Source organism: Ochotona princeps, chromosome 20 (assembly GCF_030435755.1).
Source record: "Ochotona princeps isolate mOchPri1 chromosome 20, mOchPri1.hap1, whole genome shotgun sequence".
Taxonomy (NCBI): Eukaryota; Metazoa; Chordata; class Mammalia; order Lagomorpha; family Ochotonidae; genus Ochotona; species Ochotona princeps.
The window spans coordinates 9788561-9811964 of NC_080851.1; the positions used below are offsets into that span (position 1 = coordinate 9788561).

Sequence of the window (23404 nt, forward strand, 5' to 3'; positions counted from 1 at the left end):
GTAGACTTGAACATTTTACGAGGATTTACTATGCGGCTTTGAGGCCCAACAGAGGTGGTCTGTATGGCCCAGAGACATGCCTACCTACGCTGTGGATTGTGAGCTGAGTATGTCTCCCACAGATTCACATCCTCAATGTGTGTGGTGATGTCATTTCTGAAAAAAGTTGTCATCTGAAAATGTGTCTTATTTAGTGAGCACTAATGTGTACAAATCACTGTGAATTTGGCACTTAGGTTTGCTATAAATGTTTGATAAATAAGAAAAAAATGGAAAAAGAAGGACTAACCAGCATTTCAAACTTAACAGATATATCCTGAAGTCAGTATGCAATTATAAAATATGCTCCTGAATGAATGCTATTTCAAATCACATCCCTCAAAGACCATCAATCTTCAGCAAGATTTTGACACCTACTACAGTATACTTTCCAAAGTCAAGGACAGATCATGTACAAACACATATCTAAACAGGCCCTGGAACAAAAAATACTTCACTCCACTCTTAAAATTTTTGAACCTAAACTGTACATTGCGTAGCCTAACAGTTCTACTTCTGGCAATTTCAGTTAGCACAGAATTCCACTGCTCAATAAACACAGTGCACGGTCTGCCAGGCAGAAGGAGGATTCTTAGTACCTTGATGGTTTCAGTGGGCACTCCAGGCTCCGGAACTTTATCCAAGTAAGTGGTCAAGTCTTGATCAACGTGTTCAAACACTAGTGTTAATTTTGTCTCTCTGTCGGTCCGGGACACCGTACAAACATCAAACAGCCTAGAAGAAATAGACAAAGATGTTAAGTAGGTATGGGTAAGAAGAGAAGTAACCTGCAGGTCTCACACAATCCCTTAGTTTCATCACATATCAGGAATACCCATGGCTCGGCCAGTGCTGGACACCACTTGTTGTCCTATGGAAAGCCATCTGATGTGATCTAATACTTTCCCATCAGTGTGAACACTCAAGAGAAGGCATATCTGGTTGCAGGAGGAGACCATATATAACAGTAAAGATCCTGTCTACTTAGAGAAACTTCCTTCGGTAAGAACTTAGATAGAATCTGTTGGTAGAGACAGTTTTAAAAACTTTTAGTCCTGGCAAAATGGTTTTTTTTTTCTCAGTTCACAGTTCAAGATTTATTAGATTCACATTGAGTATTTTTTTGGGGGGGGGGAATACTGGACTCTGGAATCTAAAATGTAAGATTTTCTTGGCATTTAAGGGATCACAACCATGGCTGCGAAATAAGTACGATAGAATACTGGAGAATTTAGTTTCTAAGAAAGCCTTCTCATTTTGGACAGTCAAATTATTTCCCTAGGAAGAGCCTAACTTTTTTGTTTTAAAATTCTAAATATCAAGACTGAAATTAATTTTTTTTTCATTTAGTTGTCAAATAATGGCTATATGCAGTATCTTCAAGTATGAAAGTGTAGCATGATGGCAATCAAAGATAATGAGTTTTATTACTCAAATTGCTAAGAGCTGACCTCAAATGCTTTTATCACAGCAAAAAATGGAAAAGTGAAGCAATGATTATGTTAATCAGCTTGAACTGATCATTCCACAGTGTTAGCACTGAAATGCTAACATTTATTTATTTTGCAAGGGGAAAGCATATTGCTAAATTATTTGCTCTTCAATGGAAAAAAGTGGCCAACAAATATCATGAAGTTTGGAGCATGAATCTAGTTTCCACCATACTATCTTACAATTCGAAAGTTAAAATTTAGAAACAAAACAATAAGAGTCTTCTTCAGTAGTCAAATGCACATTCAAGCTCAAGGAAAAAATTTCCTTTCGTTTCAGCCACAGCACATTCTCTGAAGCAGGGAACTCTATCCAAGCCCTGGAAGAACCAAACAAGCCAGCCATTGACAAGCTGAAATTTTTTCAACAAGTGTGTCCTATGCATACTGAGAAAGAGCTAATGAAATGATAGAGTCTTTCATTAAAAAAACTTTTTCTTGGAAAAGCAGATTTACAGAGAAGGAGAGGCAGAGAGAAATATCTTCCATCCACTGGTTCACTCCCCAAGTAACCACAACGGCCCGAGCTGAGCCCATTCAAAGCCAGGAGCCTGGAGCATATGAGATGCTAGTACTTTCAGGTGAAGGATTAGTCGTTTGAATCACCATGCCTACCCCAAGTCGTCTCAAAGAGACAACTCAAGTGCGTACCACCAGTTCCTCACACAACCACAGGGCTGCCTCTTGCTCGCCCCCCAGGAGTCTTGCCCTGGTACATGTATAATGCCTGGCTCACTAAGTAGCCCTGCACTTGTGGGTCCCATCAGTCCCACAGTGTGTGATAATTCATCTCAACTACACTTTCACATAAACCCAAGACAACTTCAATTTACTTAAATGTGGCAGCTCAAACACCAATATCAACAGGTATACACTATCAGACTAAAGCTATGGCTCAGTGACGGGCCTTTTCAATTTTCTCTCACAGTTTTTACTTCCAAATATTCTGATTTCAACATCATAGGATCTACTCTCAAATTTCACACTTTCTCCTGCTTGCGATTTATTCTGGAAAAACATTATGATAAACATGTCTACTTAATAAGTTTATGAAAGACAGTGCCATAACTCATGCAAGTCCAAGACTATTGCAAAGTGTCACTTGGATCATGTGCGGGCTCGGCACTGGGAAGCCTATTGGCTTTGTAGTTGTAGGTGGCTGCCATCAATTCACAGGTGCTTCCAAGCTATTTCCTTTCCCTTAAATGCAAACTTTTGGAGACAGATTTAATTTCCCTCCCTTGTGAAGGAGAAAAACAAATCCCACAGTTATCAAGTTTCTTTATGTCTGTTGCTTCTATTTTTGTAATAAAATAAAACAGCAAAGGAACCCCAAACAGCATGTACTAAAAGCAAATACAAACATGGGAACTGGCTCATATTGTGTCCACTCAACTGTGGTTCTTAAACACCACTTTCAGAACCATTCTGCACTAAAACTGTTACATTTCCTTCAGAAGAAAAAGTACATTGTTGGTCACTATGTGAAGCCAGTAAGGACTGTTAGCAACTGCAGCTCTTAATGAGCAGGGAGCTTCCAATACATGCATTTGTTTTATAGAAGACATTTTAGTGATTTTTTAAAAAAACCACTAATCCTTCCAATAGGGACATAACCCAACAATGCAACAACCCTAAAATCCTGCTGAGCCAAAGGTCACCTGTCTCCGAGAGTGCTGGCCCTAGCAGCCCTGGGAGGAGGCCCCATGGCTTCACTTCATAGACACAGTCTTCAAACACTCTTTGTAGGACACAATTCCAGAACAACATCCAAGCCACCTACGCTGCTCTCCTGGTTACGTAAACATCACTCTCTCCAGAGCGGGCAGAGTCCCTGAGCCACGTGCAGCAGCTGGGCTCTGTGGATTCTCTGGGGCAACGGCAGAGAAGCCAAGGCGAGCTACCTGAGGCCACTGCTAATTGCCTTCCAGCATCAGCCCCAGAGGAAAGCACCAATTTTGGCGATTTTGACAAAGTGAAAGCTCCAAGAGATGAGTGACTGTTCCTAGAGAATGTTCTTGCCTGAGTTTCCATGGATTTAACCTGTATATTCCCTAAGCTATTCAGCGTGAGTGGCCCATCTAGGTTCAAGGAGAATATCCTTCTTATTTCGTAAGGTGCCGCTATGGTCACCGGGGAAGCGGGAGGTATGACACTGTTCTTAGAAAATCCCATGCGGCGTGCAGGAAAAGGAAGGACCAGGAGTCATCTGAAGACTACTGGCCTTCGCTGGCTCCTTTGCTGGCCATCGGAGTCCTGTGCACTCAACACTCTAAGAAGACTTCAGGGAAATGCTGTTCCTCACAAAAAGATGATTTTTAAAAAAGATTTATTTATTTGAAAGGCAGTTACAGAGAGGGAGAGGCAGAGAGAAAGAGGCCAGGGGGTTGGTGGGAAAAGGAGACAGATCATCCATCTATCTATTCATTCCCCAAATGGCTACAACAGTCAGGGTTGGGCCAGGATGAAGCAAGAAGCAAGAATCTCCACCACATCTCCCAGGTGCACACAAGGGCCCAAGCACCTGGATCATCTTCCGCTGTACTCCCATGTACATTAACAGGGAACTGGATGGAAAGTAGAACAGCAGGGACTTGAACTGCTGCCCTTGTGGAATGTCAGCGATGCGGACGGCAGTTTAACGCACTGTTACAGTACCAGCCTTAAAATACGAATTTAAGAATGTCTCTGTGTGTGTGTATAATATATATATATATATGTTTTATTTATTTGGAAGGTAGGGCTACACACAGAAAGTCCTCCATTCACTGCTCTACTCTCCAGATGGAGCCAGGAGCCTAAACTCAGTCTGAAGTCTCTTCCATGTGGGTGGCAGAGATCCAAGTATTTGGGTCATCCTCTGCTTCTGCTGCCCTCCCAGAGACATCAGCAGGGAGCTGGACTAGAAGTGGAACAGTTGGAACTGGAACCAATGCCCATATGGGCTGCTGGCATTGCAGGCGCAGGCTTTATCTGCTAGTCCCTAATGCTGGACTCCAACACTGGTCCCTAAGACAAGACATTTGTTTGCCTTAATTATGTTACTACATTATCACAGTACAAATGAATAATAATACTAGCCATGGTGGGATGAATGCACCTCGAATGCAGAGTTATAAATCTCAATTTCAGGTGTTTCAGAACATAGTGTGTATGGTGCCCTCTCGTCTATTATGATTTCCCCTTCCAAGCTAACTTAAGCCGAGTAATAGTCGCTTTATTTATCAAAACAGGCAGCGAGTTTCACACAAAGCTACTGAGCTCACTAAGAACCTACATCACAGGCAGTCAACTGGGACTCATCCATTGGCAATGCAAGGGATGAATGCAGCTCAGCTACCACCCCTGCGCCTGCCAGACCAAAGAGCCACCCAGTTCTAAACCTCTGAACACAAACATGGCCAAGGACGCCAACTGGCGGATTCCTTGGGTTGGCCAGCATTTGAAGATCTTCTGAAACGTCTGTGGTGGTTCCGAGAACTGGCAAAGAATATCAGCAGGACTGCAGTGCCCTAAGAAAACCATCATTGCTCTCTGCTGATGACCTTCAGAGGCTAAGACAATTACCCCTCACTGTTCATCCAACTAGGGAGTGCTCAGAAAGAGTCAAGAGTGCTTCTCCGCTTTGAGGAAGGTCTAGAAAATAGTTGATCTTTGCAAAACGCACTCCAAAAAGGGCAGGCAGGCCCTTGCCATCTCACAATGAAGTCAGCTGCGCTCCTGACTTCTCCCATAAAGTCAGTCCTTTTGCTCTCTCTCACTGTCCTGCCCCTCCGGCTGCAGGGCAGGGAGAGAGCTCAGCACTCAGCTGCCCAGCTGTCCTAGGATGCAATTATCTCAGAGCAGAAACATCTCCCTGAATGAACTCTGCATCCTACCCATTGTGATGCCTAACAACTGCTTCCTGTCCCTGCTCTCATTTTTCACTGGCTATTCTGGATCTCTCCTACAGGCAAGCTGCCTTAGGCTCATGGATGGGACCACATCCAACCGGCCTGGGAATTCCAAAGATGATACTCACCAAGGTCTCACTACCAGCACGCTTTGTAAACATGAGGCTGCCTCTCTATTGTGGGTTAAAACAAAAGGGAAATCTGTATTATTGACTGACTAAACTCAGACCAGTCACAGGACATTCTATGGGAATTTTTTCCCGTCCTTTCCTCCCTGGCCTCCCCTGCATCCAATAATTGCAGAGCTGAGAGATGTCCGGCACAGATGTGCAAGGGCCATGGCCACACGTGCTTGAAGCAGAGCCAGCTTGGGGAATCAAGAACACTGGTATTGCACATCCAGTCTCGTCTTTTGTAGTCCAGGAGGCAGTCTGGCTACAGCTTGTGGCAGCAAAGCCATGTCATCCACTCATCTCCAAGTCCAGCCGTGGAGCAGAGCACGTGCACTAAGTGGGCACTTGGTTGCCATCCACACCCACACCACATAATACAACTCCACAAGTATTTCCTGCCAACAAGGGGCACATGCTAAAAGGAAATCAGTGTCAGCAGCCAAGTCTTTGGCACAGGCAGGCACTATACTTCTTTTAAAGTCCCCAACAAATGTAGGGTGGTGAATGTTTGTAAGAGCTTTACTATCTAGCTGTGGAAGATATTTACACATAAAAGACTAAAGCCACTGTGCAACAGCCTCCACCTGTGGCACCAGCACCCCATACGGACACTGGTTCAGTTTGTGTCCCAGTTGCTCCACTTGCCGATACAGGTTCCTTCTCATGGCAAAGCATCAGAGGATGGCCAAAGTCCTTGGACTCCGGCACCCATATTAGAGACCCAGAAGAAGCTCCTGGCTCTCAGCTTCAAATTGGCTCAGCTCCAGCTATTGCAGTCATTTGGGGAGTGAACCAGCAGAGAGAAGATCTCCCTCCATAATTCTGACTTTCAGATAAAAACAAAATAAATATTTTTTAAAAGACGAGTAATGATATTCACCTTTGTAGGAGAAACAAATTTTCTAAATACTATGCGTGCTATACCACACATCCAAGCGAACTCATCTCTCACATTCCTACGGGACACCACGGGCTCAGGCTGTCTCTACTTCCCTGGAAACCTCCCTTGCTTCTGTGCAAGATCTGCTCCTGCCTCTCACTTCGGCCAGGCAGTTTTGGGAGGCAGGACTCAGGGCTGGCATCTGTCCAAGCCTGCATGAACAGTGACAATGATTGATTAGGGGATGGACAGGACTATGGGAATGCTAGAACTTGTGGCACAGTAAAATCTCTCTTTAATGCTGGGATTACCAAACTGGCAAAGTCTCTGCCTGCAGCTGATGCTGACCATCTTGGCCACTGCATTAGCCTTCATGAACCCACCCCAGACGCGGCAGCACAGTGACGGCAGGCAAGCCGCTGCAGGCCAAGGGTTTAGGCAGCAGACCCACCTGGGTCTCCCTCACCCCCAGGATCCACCAACTACAAGAGTCAGTGAAGACATTTTTTGCTCACCTGGTTGTGGGTTTTCATTATTTGAAGGAAAATAAATAAATAAATAAAAACCAACCAACAAACAGAAACCTCTCTCGATTAAGACATTTATCCGTGACTCGGCAATGATGCAATGACTTAGGTACACCACCATCTGCCCTCAAATCCGTCTTGTATCCTGGACGCAGGGAGTTAAACTCAAGCACACAAGTGGCAAGAGTGACCTCCAAGTGACCACAGCGCCTGAAACAGTTCCTATTGCTTATCACTCCAGACAGCAGAAATGATCGACAGCTGCCATCAGATCGATTCCTGTCTCCCACAGGAACACGAGGCCTGGGCCCAGGTTTCCTACTGCAGGGTTCTGATCCAACCATAGAGACATTTTATTCAGAAAAAGAAAGAAGACAGGTGCATCACAAACTGGAGAATGCAAATTGGAGAGGGTTCCTCAGGCAAGAGGAAGTAACGAGGGAAGGAAAAAGACTAAAAAATAGTACGAAGATGCAGACAGCAACTACAGAAGGCTGATCCCAGTGCTCTGGGGTCTGGTCTGGAATGCCTTGGTCAACACTCCTGTCCCATTCCCTAGAGCTGAACACCAGACACCGGGAGCGTCCATCCATAAACACGCAGCAGCTCAGAACACCCTCCTCCTCCCCATCTCTACATGTTCATGAAGCTTTAAGGCGGCCACCATCTGACAAGCGAATGCCCAGAAAGCATCTGTCACTTTGAAATCATCTTCTTAACGGCCTCTGAGAGAGAGCTCATAGGAAGTCTCCCAATTCAGCTTCTCGCAGCTTGTAAGATTTGCTGTTAGCCCAGTTTCGGCCTCTGTGCACCTGTTCACAATGCCTGTACCTGCTCAAAAGAGCTGGTCTATAGGCCAAATGGGAATTCCCCAGAGTGGGTAAGTTTCCAAGATGGGTGCTGCACCACAGCAACTATCGAAAGTAGAACAGATAGTACCATTTGTGTATATCAGCACTGGCGACAGACACCACATGATCAGCAGCGAAACTAGCATTCTCCTGAGCAGCCTGCTCGGGAGGGGTGCCTGCTCGGGAGGGGTGCCTGCTCGGGATGGGTGCCTGCTTGGGATGAGTGCCTGCTTGGGATGGGTGCCTGTTCGGGATGGGTGCCTGCTCGGGAGGGGTGCCTGCTCGGGAGGGGTGTCTGCTCAGGATGGGTCCCTGCTCGGGAGGGGTGCCTGCTCGGGAGGGGTGCCTGCTTGGGATGGGTGCCTGCTCGGGATGGGTTCCCGGCCACGGGATGCAGCGATGTGGCTCTCCTGCTGCCCACAGAGGCAGGGAAGAACAGAAACAAATGAAGGCAACATTTAATAGACCCTAACTGGAGTGAATGGTTAAAGAATGAGCAGCATTTGGTGAGGGTAGGGGGACCCCAAGGCCCACCCCCGAGGGGCACACCAGAGATTACAGATGAGCCAAGTGAAAACCAACTGTACGGAGCAGAAGCTCTTGGTACTTTGCCTCATTCTTTCAAGACTTATTTATTTGAAAGGCAGAGTAACACATGAGAGAGAGAGAGAGAGAGAGAGAGAGAGAGAGAGAGAGAGAAGCTTCCCCAGGTGTATTAGCAGGGAACTGGCTCAGAACTGGAGGATCTTGAACTGGCACCCATGTGGGATGCCAGTGCTACAGGCACAGGCTTAACGCACTGCACCGCAGCATAAGTACTACTTTTGCTTTTTTTTTTTTTCATACATTTATTTGCATCTGGATCTCTTACCAGGTGCAGAGGCCCAAAAGTCTGGTCATCTTCCTGCTTTCCCAGGCACATTAACAGGAAACTGGATCAGAAGCAGAGCCGCCAGGTTAAACTGGTGCCCACATGGGCTGCTGCTGCAGACAGCAGCTTACCCTGGCACACTGCCTCCTCTGCTCATTCTTTTAATCCTCCATGGCACCTATATGGTGTTTGACACGTAGCAAGGGTTCAATGCATGTTTATCTAATGAATGAATATTTTCAAACATGACTTAGGAAGGTCAGAAGCAAACTAAAAGAGAAAATTCTTGGAAATGGCATTTGGAAAGCAGATGCACCAAATTTGGTAACAGATGTTAAATGTACTCAAAATGCTAATATTACACTGCAATTATCAGGTAACTCTTACTAGTTTACTGCCAACAACCTAGTGTTACATATTAACTTTTAAAAAAAAAGATGTATCTTTTTTTGATTGGAAAGTCAGATATACATAGAGGAGGAGAGACAGAGAGGAAGATCTTCAGTCTGTTGTTTTACTCCCCAAGTGGCCACAATGGCTGGAGCTGCCTCGATCTGAAGCCAGGAGCCAGGAGCTTCCTCTGGGTGTCCCACACGGGTGCAGGGTCCCAAGACTTTAGGCTGTCTTCGACTGCTTCCCCAGGCCACAAGCAGGGAGCTGGATGGGAAGCAGATGAAGAAATCTGGATGACATTCAAGTCTCCCAGCTCCAGCCCTAGCCTCAGCAGTGTCTGAGTGAGTGAACCAGTCAGCAGACATGCTAAGATCCACCCAAATAAGAAAAGCAGATGGAGCTGCTGGCTCCTGGCCTCACTCAGCCTAGTCAAGCTCTGGCTGCTGTGACTATTTGGAGAAGTGAACACGCAGATGAAGACTGATCCCCCTGTCTCTCTCACTCTGTCTTTGAAACAAATAATTTACAAAGGCGGAAAGAAGGCAGAGGCTGGTTAGGATGCCCGAGTCCCATATCAGCGTGTCTGGGTTTGAGTCTTGGCTTCAGCTCCTAATGTTGTAGACCATGGCAGGCAGCTCAAGTTTTGCCCCTCAGGTGTGGGAGATGTCTGGAGGGTGAACTAGCAGATCAAACCGCATGCTCTCTGCTTTCCAAGGACATGAAGGCAAAAGCCCCAAACTTTCAATTCTGTGACTAGGTCAGTAACCTAAATTTATAAGTTACCATGTATGTTGCACTTGTTGTGGAGCTTACGTCTTTACAGGTGTAGATGGATATAATGGGTCGGGATACTCCGATCAGCAAAAGTGAGGGCAGTTCTTGGCAGGAGACCTGTCCTGCAAGAAGCGCTGAAGGAAGTGCTGCTAGCTGAAATGGCAGGATGTGTGAGTTTCAAGCCTGCGACGAAAGAACAAATACTGACCTGGCATGGAATGACGAGGCTGAACAGAAAAGACTGTGTTCCTGTACTCTGACATGATTCAAAAGACAAATACACAATAACTGCACATCTATGTTAATAGCCCACCAGGAATAAAGATATAATTCAAAAATTCAACACATGAAGAAATGCCTGTATCAATTTTGCTGCCAATACAGCATTCTGTCAAATTAAGAATGATGAACCTCCACAGTTCTAATGATTGTGTGACTATTTTAAATTTTACCTTCTAGGAGTGAAATTGAGTATCTTTTTAGTTGATTTTTGCTGAAAGCCCTTGCCTAATGTCCTGCTCAACTATGGCCCTTTTACTTTTTATTTGGTGAACCCTTTAGAGGAGCAATAAGCCTTCGAATAGAATGCAAATTAAACATGCTACTTCAAATATAACAAACAAAATATTAACTGGAAAGGAAGTTAACTGTTAGATGGAAAAAATACGTAATTTGTGACAGCCAAGGCAGCAGCAGTGAAGAGAAATGCTCCATTTCTGCATGTTCCTGAAGCTTAGCACGAGTTCCCAACACTCTAGACTGTTGTGAACGGAAGGTGTTCATTGTCACCCCAGGGAAATCACCTCAAAATTCTCTGTTATGAAATTTTCTTCATGTCCTCTCTAATTTACCACCCAGGAACCTCTATCTTGAACCTGGGGTGGTCCCAGTTACTTTATATGTGCAAATTCATTGAATCCTTTCACTATGTCCTAAGGAACAGAAACCATTACATTTATCTGAGAAAGCTAGGATTTAAAGAATGATTTGCTCAAGTGGCCATAGAGTGAAGATGCAGAAATTAACAAAACCATCATAGGTCTCTATCTCCTCCCTGACCCACACTTTCACAGTTCTATCCTCTTCTCCACCAAAGCACCAGCTCCACCATCACAGCCCGGCAACCAATGACGGTGATCTCATTTATGGTCCAAGCTTCCTAGAGTGCCTGAAGGATGCTGAATCTCAGCTCTCTCCAAACTCCACATCCAGTGACCTCTCACACAGCGTCAATACCTCGAACAACTTCAGAGTAGTTAGAACACAGTTTACCTGCCTTACCCACTCATGCTACCATCCAACCAAGAAGTCCTAGGTTCTGCCACTGCCTGCTGTGTCCTGCCACCGGTGTGCCCTGGCATTTCATGAGTTCAGGCACTCATCCATATGGCTGGTCTGCCCCAGAGGGTCTTCACCCTAGTTTCATGCCTGGTGGAGACACTTTGTACTCGCCTCTCAGTTTTGTCGAGAAATCTTCTACAGCATACATCTTACCGTTAGCTCTGAAAAAATGTGTGTAACCCACAGATGTTATTTAAATGTTGGCTATTTTTTATGCCTTGCATTCGTTGCCAGGGATACAAAGACCAAAAGATCAAACAAAATTTCTCAGGTTGTTCTGAGAAACAACGGGGAAGGCACACAAAACTCTTCCATAAATGCTGGACTGGGCTGTGGATCCACACAGACCTCTTTTTTTGTTTATACACACAGCATTTTTCTTTTTTAAACACTTATTTATTTCTTTATTGGAAAGTCAGGTTTACAGAGAGAAGGAAAGACAGAGAAAGATCTTCCGTTCACTGGTTCACTCTCCAAGTGGCTGCAACAGTCAGAGCTGAGCCGATCTGAAGCTAGGAGCCTGCAGTCTCCTCCAGGTCTCCCACATGGGTGCAGGGTCCCAAGGCTTTGGGCTGTCCTCTGCTGCTTTCCCAGGCAATAACCAGGGAGTTGGAAAGGAAATGGAGCAGCCTGGATACCAACCAGTGCCCATATGGGATCCCAGTATATGCAAGGTGAGGATTTAGCCACTAGGTTACCACATATGACCTGCACACACAGAATTTTAAGGGCAGTAGAGAGGGGTACCCAACCTGGTAAAGGAAAAGGATTAAGGAAGAGATTACAAAGTATCAGGAGCTACTTAAGCAAATGGCAACAGTCAGAAGTCCTACTTCAGAGAAACCTTGAGTGTCACAAACACACAAGTCTTATCCCACGGAAAATGGGTATCTAGTCTGTGAAGTTCCAGCAGCTCCATCTGACAGCATAGATAGGAGAGGGAACAGTAGCAAGTGGACCGGTAAGGAGACTGTTGGAGCAGCTGTATGGTGGAGAATAAAGAGGGCCTGTCCTAAGGAACTGGCAGCAGGGACGGAGAGGAGAGTACAGATTCCAGAAATATTTAGGAGGTTGACTTGGCAGAATTTGGTGAGTGTCTGAATGTGGCGGGGGTGGAACACCAGGGGAAGGAGGGGAGCCAGGGATGACTCACAGGCTTTCGGCTTTGGGGACTTGGTGCCACCCCATGAGATACAGCAGTGTTCCCAGACCTTTGGTTTTCAGGGATCTGTAAACTTTCCAACAACTTCAGAGCTTTGGCAGGAAGCTGCCAACCAAAGACATAAACACACCCTACCCTCTACTGAGACATCAACAACACTCCTGGCATGAAGAAGGCACGATGTAACACCCAAAAATGTGAACAGATCTGGCTTTCTGCAAAACTCACCACAGGCACCTTATTTTTCTAACTGCATCACAGATGATGGAAAAGTGGGACCAGGCCTGAGAGTAACAGGGGAAGGAAGCCCTGAGATACAATGTCAAAGAAGTCACTTCAGCAGTCAGAGGAGGATCTGAAAGGCAGAAGCACACACCACCCCTTCCCTCCTTAATGCTCCAGACCAACAGGGGCCTCAAATGACATGTGCCTTGTATACATGAAGGCTGGCAAAAAGCTGCCAGCTGTGACTGCATGGGGGGGTGGTTGTGGAGTTGGCTCTCAAAGGACACTCTGGAATTTGCTAGATAAACCAAAGAACCTTGGCATGGTCTTGGTAGAAAGAACAGTATGTCTAGAGGTGAGTAGGTACATGGAAAAATTCACACTTAAGGAACGGTGGCTGGTCCGGCATGCTGGGGTGACTATTTTGGAAAATGGCAAGAGGAGAGCTGGAAAAGTACACAGAAGCAAACTTAGAAAGGGCTTGGTAGTCCAGGCTCACAGGCCCAGAAAACATCTTCCGGGCATCAGGCAAGAAGCGAAGAAACGTTTCAATGGGCCATTCTATGATTCTACAATCAGATCTGTCACTTGGAAATGCTATGCTGGCTGCCAAATGCAGGTGTGTGGCAGGACAATCATACTGGAGGTGAGGAGAACAAGCAGGATACGTCTGTAAGAACCCCGCAGCAAACACACAGTGAGTACCCACGTTCTTTAGTGACACGTGAAGGTCATGAGATAAATCCCCTAGGCTCTTCTTGCGTGTTTTCTGTTTCTGCAGTCAGACTTCACATAACGTTTACAAGTGGAAAACTCGAACATGTACCAACAGCTTTCACAAATTCTACCTCCCCCCAGTACATAATTGTACTAAATTATATCCTATATATAATTTACTGAACTATTTCCCCTATTCGTGTAACACTGACTCATTATCACCTTATAATAAATTCCTAACAAATGGCCTGGAAAAACTCAAAGGATACTTTTTCTGAATCAAAGTATCTACACTGTTTAAAAGCTCTTCATTCCAACTTCTAACAGAATATCCTGGAAAATTAATGCTTCTTTAGTTGATATCCAGAATCCGGAAGATTTGACCACGTATGCGGATATAATAGTTCAAGTTTAGAATGAAATTTTCAGCCTTCTGGCTTAGCCAGCAAGGTCGATGGCGATGCTACTTCCAAAGGAAAAAAAGGTCAGAAAATTAAATCTGGGAAGCAGTTAATGAGTTCGCTCTGCAGAAATGTCTGTGACTTTTAGGAAGTCACGTTCATCACTCACTTAGAATTTTGGGACGCAAACAAAATAACAATTTGGGAGGCTGCCAGTCACCACGTGAGACAGAATCTTGGAGGCTGTAATGTGCAACAGGCAGAGGAACATTCCTGGACAATGCGGAGAGGTGAGTATATTAAAAAAAAAAAGTCACATAACAACAAAAATCAAACCAAGTCAAAAAAGAAAAAATGAGAGAGTAAAAATGATATTTAAGACAGCACCATCAAAAACAACAAAATATTTAATTTTAATCTAACAAAAGAAGTTCTCCATTCACTGAGAACTACAGAACAATGTTGGGGAAAAAAAAAAGATCTAAATAAGTGGAAAGACGTCTCTATTCATGAACTAGGAAGATCTGACAACACGAACAAGCAATACTCCCAGAATTCATCTGCAGCGTCCATGGAATTCATACGGGTTATCTACCAGTAAATGACAAGTTAATCTTGAAATTCATATTAAACTGCAAGGGACCTAAAATAGCAAAAAGAATCTTGCTGGAAAAAAAAATGTTGTACTTCTCATTTTTAAAACTTACTACAAGCTATAAAATTAAACACAGTGGGATACTGGCATAAGGACCTATGGAATAGAACTGAGAGCAGAGAAATTAACCGTTGGGTTTATGCTAAGTTGATTTTTAACTTGGGTACCAGGACTAATTCATTCAACTAGGAAAAGAAGGGTCTTCAATAAATGATGCTAGGATAACTGGACAGTCACAGGCAAAAAAATGAAGCCTCCACCCGCCCCACCACTTCAGTATGCCACAGCACACGGAAAATTAAATGAAAATGCATCACAAACACTAATATAAGAGCTAGAGATACAACTGCTAGGAAAAAAACAGGCATAAAGCTTTATGATCATGGGTTAGGCAACAATGCTATAGCAGTAATATGATAAGCAGAAGAAAGAAAAATGGATAAATTAGATTCATCACAATTTTAAATGTCCATTCATTTATATGAAAATAGCCAGAATAGGTAAGTTTATAGAAACAGAAAGTAAAAACTGGTTGCCTACAGTAAGGGCTGGGGAGCTGGGAAAGGATGATGAGCGACTACTAATGAGTAAGAGGTTCTTTAGGGGGAATGAGGAGTGTCTAAAATTAGATGGCAACAATATAAACCTATAAACACACTAACACTGTGCCACCCACTTTAAAGCGGGATTATGTCTCCATAAAGCTTAGCCCCTGCATACTCCTTTCCACGGCCTTGTGACTACTCAAGACCCTCACGCTCTTCCCTCCTTTCCACTCCACTCTTATGGTCTCAAACAAGATTTCCTAAAATACGAGAAGCCAAGGGACAGAGCTCTCATGAGTTGGTTTGCTCTCCAAATGGCTGCAATGGCTAGGGTTGGGCTGGGGCAAAGCCAGCAGTGAGGAGCTCAACTTAAGTCTCCCACATGAATAGTAGGGATCCAGTCACATCACTTCTTCCCAGAGAGTGCACTGGCAGGAAGCTGGAAACACAAGTGGGAGGTGGCAATGGGAATGGAACCCAAGTATTTCCACACAGGATGTGGGTGTACTAACTGCTAGGTGAAATGCCCACTCCCATCCTCATCCTTTAACTGAATTCTATCCATTCAGAAATTCTTACAGTCCCTAACATGTGCGTGGTTGCTTTGTTATGCCATCCAATAGGCTGTCACCAGTATCTAGCTGGTGATCCCCCCTTCCTCCCAGGACTCTCCTGTGTCATTGCCAATGTACCTGCCCATTGGGAAGAAAAGCTTGGCCACCATTGCTGAATGAACAAACGAATAAAGACATTTTTTTCCAATTGTTCTCTAAGAGACTATATTGTATTTTTGGAAGCAGTCTCAGCCAGGGTTGGGTACATTAAGTGGGGGAACAGGCTGAGTAATATTCTTTTGGGTCTAAAAAAGAGGTGTGATAATCAAATAAAGATGTTGATGGGGGGGGTGGTTTGGCCCCTGAAAGAGTTCTGAAGACAATTTCAAGAGTCTGAGAGTCTGCTCAATTAGAGGTGAGCTAGAAATACTGACTGCCTCCCACAGGACAAGATTTATGTGGTCATATAAGTTCTAGTAGGGCATTCTTCAGTTTTTCCTTTGTCTCATCATTTTCAAGTCACGTGGCACCAAGCCTCTGCCCTTTCATTAAATGTACCCCTCTTCCTAAACAGCAGGTCTCGGAAGATCTCTTCCTTTCCCTCATGTTTCTTCTCCCTGGTAACTGTCCTGACATGTTGAAGAAATATTTTATTATCAGAAGGGTGATTTTGCTTATTTCCAAAGAGGGAAGCAATTTGCTACTCTTTAATTTAAACCTACTCTTCAATCCAAGGAATGTCTGGCTCATGAAAGGAGAAGCAGGGTCCAGAATCTATTAACTTGCCATCCGCAGCCTTCAAAGCAATTTACATGTAGTATACATTGGAGTTCATTGAATTGTCAGGGCGAAGCCCAGCTCCCAACAAAATTTTGCCAGGACCAAAGTGTCCGTAGACCAAAACTAGGTCACAGAATGTTTGAGGGCAGCGATGCACTGCAATGTTGGAACAGTCTGAGACATTCCCGAGGAGTTATAGCAGGAAAGCTTCCTGAGAGAGAACTCCATACCTCAGCGAGGCCCAGTGCCAACCTGTCACATGACAGGACTCATCTGTGCCAAAGCCAAAGTTTAGTCACTGTCTCCTGCGAGCCCAGCACCTGACACACCAACACGCCCACTCATGTCCAAATGTGCATCCTGCAAAGAGAATGTATGAGCAGACTGCACATCTCATCCATTTGCATTAAGGACACTTGCAGGTAAGAGGCAAAGATTAGCCACCCAAGTGCAACTCCGCTCATGTCAATCAAACAGCATTTCTGAGCTGTCGACAGAAAGTCTTGCTTTGTGTCTTACACATTGCTGTTAGCTGAGGAGAGGACCACTAGTTGCAGAAACTCATGGGAACCAAGATGGTAACGGGTAACCAGGAAACACAGACAGTGATATCAAAGGGAGACAAAAGTAATACGAGTGGAAGTTGAAACAGATTTGAAAAATATATCCCACCCAAAAAGAAAACAATATCACCTCAAATAATTCAAGTGGTTTTTTTGGGAGGTGGAAATAAACCTGAGACTTTAGAAAATACAATTATTGGAATCTGTATATCTAGACAATTTAAAAATATCTATAGGGGCAAGTTGGACACAGTGGTTAAGATGCTGGTTAAGAGCCTGGCATGGTGACCTAGCAGCTAAAGTCCTCGCCTTGCACTCACCGGGATCCCATATGGGTGCTGGTTCTAATCCCGGCAGCCCCGTTTCCCATCCAGCTCCCTGCTAGTGGCCTGGGAAAGAAGTCGAGGACAGCCCAGAGTCTTGAGATCCTGCAGCTGCATGGGAGACCCAGAGGACGCTCCTGCCTTCTGGCTTTGGACCGGCGCAGCTGCAGCCATTGTGGCCACTTTGGGAGTGAACCAGTGGACGGAAGATCTTTCTTCCCTCTCTGTATATCTGACTTTCCACCAAAAACAAATAAACCTTGTATTTTTTTTAAGATGCCGGTTAAGACCCTCTGTCCTGTATCTGAGAGTCTGTGCTTGATGTGTGCTCGGCTCCTGTCATCACACCCTGGTGAGGCTGACCCTGGGAAGGTAGCAGGGGTGTCTAGACTACCTGGGCTTCGGATGGAGTTCCCAGCTCAGGCCCTGGCCCTGGCATCTCTCCCTGACTCCCCCTTAAAAACAGAAAAGAGTGAAGGAAGTGGATATTGATCACTATCCCCTGGACCTGGATTTCTCCTGTCACAAAGTTGAAACTGATTATTTACCACTCTGACAAATGAAGATGTAAAATAGGCAGCCTTACAGGTTGCAGTCTGACTGACCTCCTCCTAGTTACTGGAGTGACAACTCAGACGCTCTGCAGCTCCTCCATAACCATTCTGTTAGAATAATTGTTTTACAATTGCTGGTTGTACAGATATTTAGGTATTGAAAACATTCCATGTTTCTGTCCCCTTGGATGCTTCATTTCTTTTTTTCTACGATTCACAGCTGTGCAGCAATTTCTTTTTTTTTTTTAAGATCTAATTTTTATTACAAAATCAGATATACAGAGAGGAGGAGAGATAGAGAGGGAGATCTTTCGTCTGATGATTCACTCCCCAAGTGAGCGCAATGGCCAGTGCTGTGCCGATCCGGAGCCAGGAGTCAGGAACTTCCTCCAGGTCTCCTACACAGGTGCAGGGTCCCAAATCTTTGGGCCGTCCTCAACCGCTTTCCCAGGTTGCAAGCAGGGAGCAGGATGGCAAGTGGAGCTGCCAGGATTAGAACCGGCACCCACATGGGATCCCGGGGCATGTTCAAGACGAGGACTTTAGCCGCTAGGCCACCCGGCCGGGCCCTGTGCAGTAATTTATTAAAGGAAAGCTGACCTGGCAAGATAGGAACCCTTTACCTACCGTCTGAAAATCCAGACATTATGGTCACATGCCATCTCCCCTTCACAGGTTCAGGGTTCATAAAACCGCTATCATCTGGCTTCCCCACTGGCGAGCACGTAAGGAAACAGGCCATGGGGGCACATACAAATACACTTGAGAAATAAAGCTTTCACCGGGAGGAGTACCTTTTGGTTCAAACTTCAACTTTCTGGTGGGGCTGGCAGGGGTGGGTGTCATCCTTGGGTTCTTGGTCCCTGTAAGTATACTACTGAAATGGGCCTTCCAGCTCCCCATCTAGGACAGTGTGGAGCCCAGTCGCCTCCCCACAGAGCCTGCTGCCTGTGTGTGGGCAGGTGGTCTTTGCTCCTGAAAGTACCTGGTGGCTTCCTTGACGTTCCCACACACCATTCCTTCCCACAGAACACACTTGTGACCTATAAACTACAGGAATAAAGAGGAGGCCTCGGGATGAACTTGCTCAAGGGTCAGAGCAACGTCATCGCTCTGGATAGTGCAGACTGGACACCCCTGGAAGAGGCTCATCCTAAGGGCGTTAATACTGAGTTGTTGGTGCTGAAATAGAAATAGAAATACTGGTGGGGAAAGATCACGTCACATCAAAACCCTACTGTGAAAATCAGCCAGGCGAGGGCGCGAATAGTTCTTTGACATTAAGCGCGCTAACATTTGGCCAAATGGTCTCTTCCAGAAATTTCTGGAAATCTCTGCTTTGGGGAGCCATCTTGAGCAATGAATCCATGTTCTTTCACAAGCATTCCGGAGTGGAAATCAGAGTGGAAACAACTCTCCCCACGTGACGACCCGATTATACACATCAAATATGTCAACACCGTTACAGAGAATTTTGTTTCTGGATGAAGCTGCTCCAAACCCCAATTTACTCTATTTGTCTGATGTTAAGACTAAACAAAAGCATCATAAACGAAAAGCAGAAAAAAATGCAGTGCCAAATCTTTGTATATTTTACTGAGTAATACATTTATCTTCTTGTAAGCAAATGCCATGCAACTTGCTTCTGAAATTCAAAGAAAAACAACAGAAAAAACTGTTTACATTAGAACAATGTTCAATAATTCATAGCTTGATGATCTAATAAAACTACTTTCAAATGTTACATGTCAAAATACTGTATTAAATCTTTTGCATTTCAGTTCTAAGTTGACATTTTGGTGAAAATGAAATTCAACAGAAACTAACAATGTTTTAAGGAAGGTTAATCCAATTTTTCGTAAGCCCCGTAATCTTTTACAGATCATTTATCCTACTTTTTATAAAACACATAACCATAAAAATTTCTTGAAGACTTATTTTATTTGGATGACAGTTACAGAGACAGAAAGCTCTTCCATCTGCTGGTTCACTCTTCCAATGGCCAAAAAGGCCAGTGCTGAGCCATGCTGAAGCCACAAGCCAGGAGCCTCTTCTGGGTCTCCCACAGGAGTGCAGGGGCCCAAGCACTTGGGCCAACCTCCAATGCTTTCCCAGGCCACTAGCAAGGAGCTGGATGGGAGTAGGACAGCCAGGGCTCCCACCTGGCAAGTCTTAGCATCCATTTGGGATGCCTGCATCTGAGATGTGAGCTTTACTCATTACTCCAGCAAACTGGCCCCCACCCTAACAGTTTTTAAATGCACTTTCGTAATTCACTCCTTCCACATAAAAATACATATGGCAGATTCTAATGAAGAAACAAAGAACACAAGATGAGGACGCTTCTCGCCATACAGAAAACTAGTCCACCCATTAGGATTACAGAGGGAGAAAGGCACCACAGGCAAACCAGGTGAGTGCCATGACAAGTGCCCATCAGAAGCAGCTGTCCACGATGGTGGTCGCAGTGCAGCCCTAGGGATCTCAGTTCTGACTGTCCTAGTTAGGGCTGGTGTGTGAACGGTGAGGCATGCCTGGAGGTACAGGCCTTCCTTTCTTGATGCACAAGGGGGAGTTCGTCTGCGGGCCCCTTCACATTCTATCCTGCCCAGCCCCTTCTCCACACAACCTGTCCCTACACTGGTTTGTCTTGAGAATCAGTTTTTTCCACTCCTATCTTGTCTGCCTGACACTTTAACCTTTCCCCGGGGGCTTCAAATTCCTCCCCGTTCTCTCATCAAACAGAAGAAAATCATCTCACCCCTCCTGTGGCTCCCCTCTCTTGCTTCATAGCAATGTGACCCACTCCCCGAGACAAACATGCTCTCCCAGCACTACATCCTCCACAGTCTACTCATCTCATCTCACTCTTTTCACTGCTCACCCAGTGCCCCCCACCTCTCCTTTCTGGCTCCTTCTTCCATATCTCATGCTTGCTCTATCCAACCACAATAACAATATGTGTGAAATAACCCTTTGCTTAATCCCACCATCACTGTATTAACTACATCCCATTCCCCCAACTTACTTTCTGATAGTCCCTTTTGTGTGGTGCCACCTCACTTCTCTGTTATCTGTTAATGGTCCCCTCATCCCCACCTTCTAGCAAAATCCAGCTCTTGATCAAATGCTGCAAGCTGGCACTGCTGAAAGCTCCTAGCAACACCTGCAATAGGCAACTGAGATCTCCGCTCCAACTCTGCCAAGGAGAGTTGCGTTGTATGGAAAAGGCACGCTTCCATTCCAAAATCCCTTGCAGCGGAACAATCTTACAATTCTACAAACTTTTTCAAGTAGCCTCACTTTTTTCACCTCCCAGTCTAAGTGTAGACAGTTTCAAACTTCTGAGGATGACAGCTGCCTGGCAGTTGAGCACCCCTGGCACCTCCAGGCTCACCCTCCATGAGTCTTTAATTCAGGCCATCCCATTGCCCGTGTTCTGCTCTGGTCCCTGTGGAAACCGACAGCCCCAAGCTCACTTTCCAATCACTTCAAACAAAAGCAAGCGTACCTCAGCTGCTCTCCGGGAGATAGAAAAATAAAACTACAGGGTTCCCTCTGACTTTCCAGCCAACAAACAAAAGTGTCTTCATTTTCTTCACAGCCTAAAATAAATGGTGGGTTTAAGACCTTGATAAAGCTTCCACATGTGTCTGTCTCACCTTTACCAAAAGGAAATTTCTCAAATCCAGAAGCAACTGCTTAACACGAACACTGTTTTTTTTTTTTGTTTGTTTTTTCAATCAACATCCTCAAAATATTTCCTGTGTGCTTAAATACAAGTACTTAGGAAAATGGAAAAGATTGGGCTCGGCGTGATGGCCTAGTGGCTGAAGTCCTGGACCCGCAAGCACTGGGATTCTCTGCGGGGGCCAGTGCATGCCCCAGCTTCTACACTTTCCATCCAGCTCCCTGCCTGCGGCCTGGGAAAGCAGTAGCGGACAGCCCAAAGCCTTGGGACCCTGCACCCGCAAGGCTCCTGGCTTTGAATTGGCTCAGTCTGGCCACTGTAGCTACTTGGGGAGTGAACTGGCAGAAGGAAGATCTTTCTGTCTCTCATTCTCTCTGTAAATCTGCCTTTCCGATAAGAATAAAGGAAGGAAGGAAGGGAAGGAAGCAGGGAGGGAGGGAAGGAGGGAGGGAGGGAGGAAGAAAGGAGGGAAGGAAAAAAAGAAAGAAAATGGAGAATTTTAAAAATTGGTGAACAATGACAATTTGGAATTAGTTATAAATTTTATTTGACACTCTTCATTTTGTTTGGAAGTGGGGAACAAATTTTACTTACAACAAGAATTTCTTTCAACATGGGAACTAAGCCTTCTTAGAAAGAGGTATTCCTTAAGTTTCAGAGACACAAATTAGAATAACCATTGCCTTCAAATTTCTTGCACAGATGACTTTGCATAAATAATCTTTTTTGCTACTTGAAAGTGCAAGAACACAAACTGTCAGAGCTAATGGGCATCAAGCTTAGTCTCTGGGAAACAAGGAAGCTGAGGCAGGGAATGGTGATGGTGCTGGCCTATGATTTGCTGGGTACTGTTTGATCCACTACACTGCTGTGCAGCCAAAGCACTTCTCAGCGTTAACTTCAAGAAGGACAGCACACGATTCTCACAGCTTCAACGCTATCAAAGATTCTGCAGGAACATTTTCAAAATATTTGGGAAAAGCAGGGCTAGAGGCTTTAATACTCTCATAGAAACCTCACTCCTCCTGGAAGAATTTCAATGTATCAAAGATTTGATGTAACACAGTATTAATGCCCTCTGGGTTCGTAAAAGTGTAATATTTTCTCCAACTGTGGATTGCATGCATTTGGTGCTGGGAGAATTTTCTCTACTTTGGGTCCTCTCTTGTTCCCTCTTGTTCCTGTTGTCACAGGCAACCTCCTGTGACATATCATTTTAACTGGCAGGCTTTATCTTGGTTTATGTACAGAGCTGCAGTTCCCATCATAGTGTGTGACTATATCCTCTATACCAAAATTCACACTCTCATTCCTTAGGTCTTAAAGAATGCTAATGGAGGTGCCCACACAGTGCTATAAGTTAGGATTTCCCAACCTTGGCACAGTTCCCTTCCAAGGCCAGGTAACTCTTGTGGGGTTCTGTCCTGTGCATGGGTGATGTCTGCCAGCTTCCCTAGAGTGTACTCATCAGATGCCAGTAGCATCCCTCAATTTTTTAAAATTTTATTTTGATGATGTTTATATAGTTGATCAGGGTGAGAAGGGCCAAGGATTAGGGAAATGTGGGTGAGACCACTGTTTCCACATTTTCTTTTTTTCTTCTTCTTTCTATATCTGGGGAAAGGGAGGAGATAGGAGGAGAAGCCTACAAAACCCCTCAGTATCCAGGGATGGAGAATGGCCATCTGATGCCATGCTCTCAGAGTTCTGCTAAAGTGGTTTCAATGTTTCAATAGTTCTGAAATGCTGTTTAATTTGCTGATCCAAGGATGAGGAAATCCTTCCAAGGTTCATTGGCTGACACAGTCCACCTTAGATTCCTCGTTCGCCCAGATTTGCTGCCAGCACTTGGCTGGGGTAGTTGACCAACTTGTTCTGCCCTCCTTACTCTGTTATGGTATCAGATGTCTTCTGCAGACTCAAATGGACTTCCGTATCCTCCATGTGCTTTGGGGTATGCCGTGCACTGCTCCATCAAAGCCACTGAGGAGTCCCAACTCTG

At 45.0% G+C, this 23404-nt stretch overlaps 1 protein-coding gene across 4 annotated transcripts in view; it reads right to left on the reverse strand.

Annotated features, from left to right (window-relative positions):
- The window catches only part of CDK6 (cyclin dependent kinase 6), a 191018-nt gene that overhangs the window by 136008 nt on the left and 31606 nt on the right, over positions 1-23404 (reverse strand). For 3 of the 4 annotated variants that reach the window (XM_004582299.4, XM_058678225.1, XM_058678226.1), the window contains exon 3: positions 639-774. In XM_004582299.4, coding sequence (XP_004582356.2) covers positions 639-774 — 136 coding nt within the window. Of the gene's footprint in view, positions 1-638; positions 775-5096; positions 5361-23404 lie in introns of those variants that run through there. The other variant, XM_058678227.1, reaches the window with a different exon arrangement.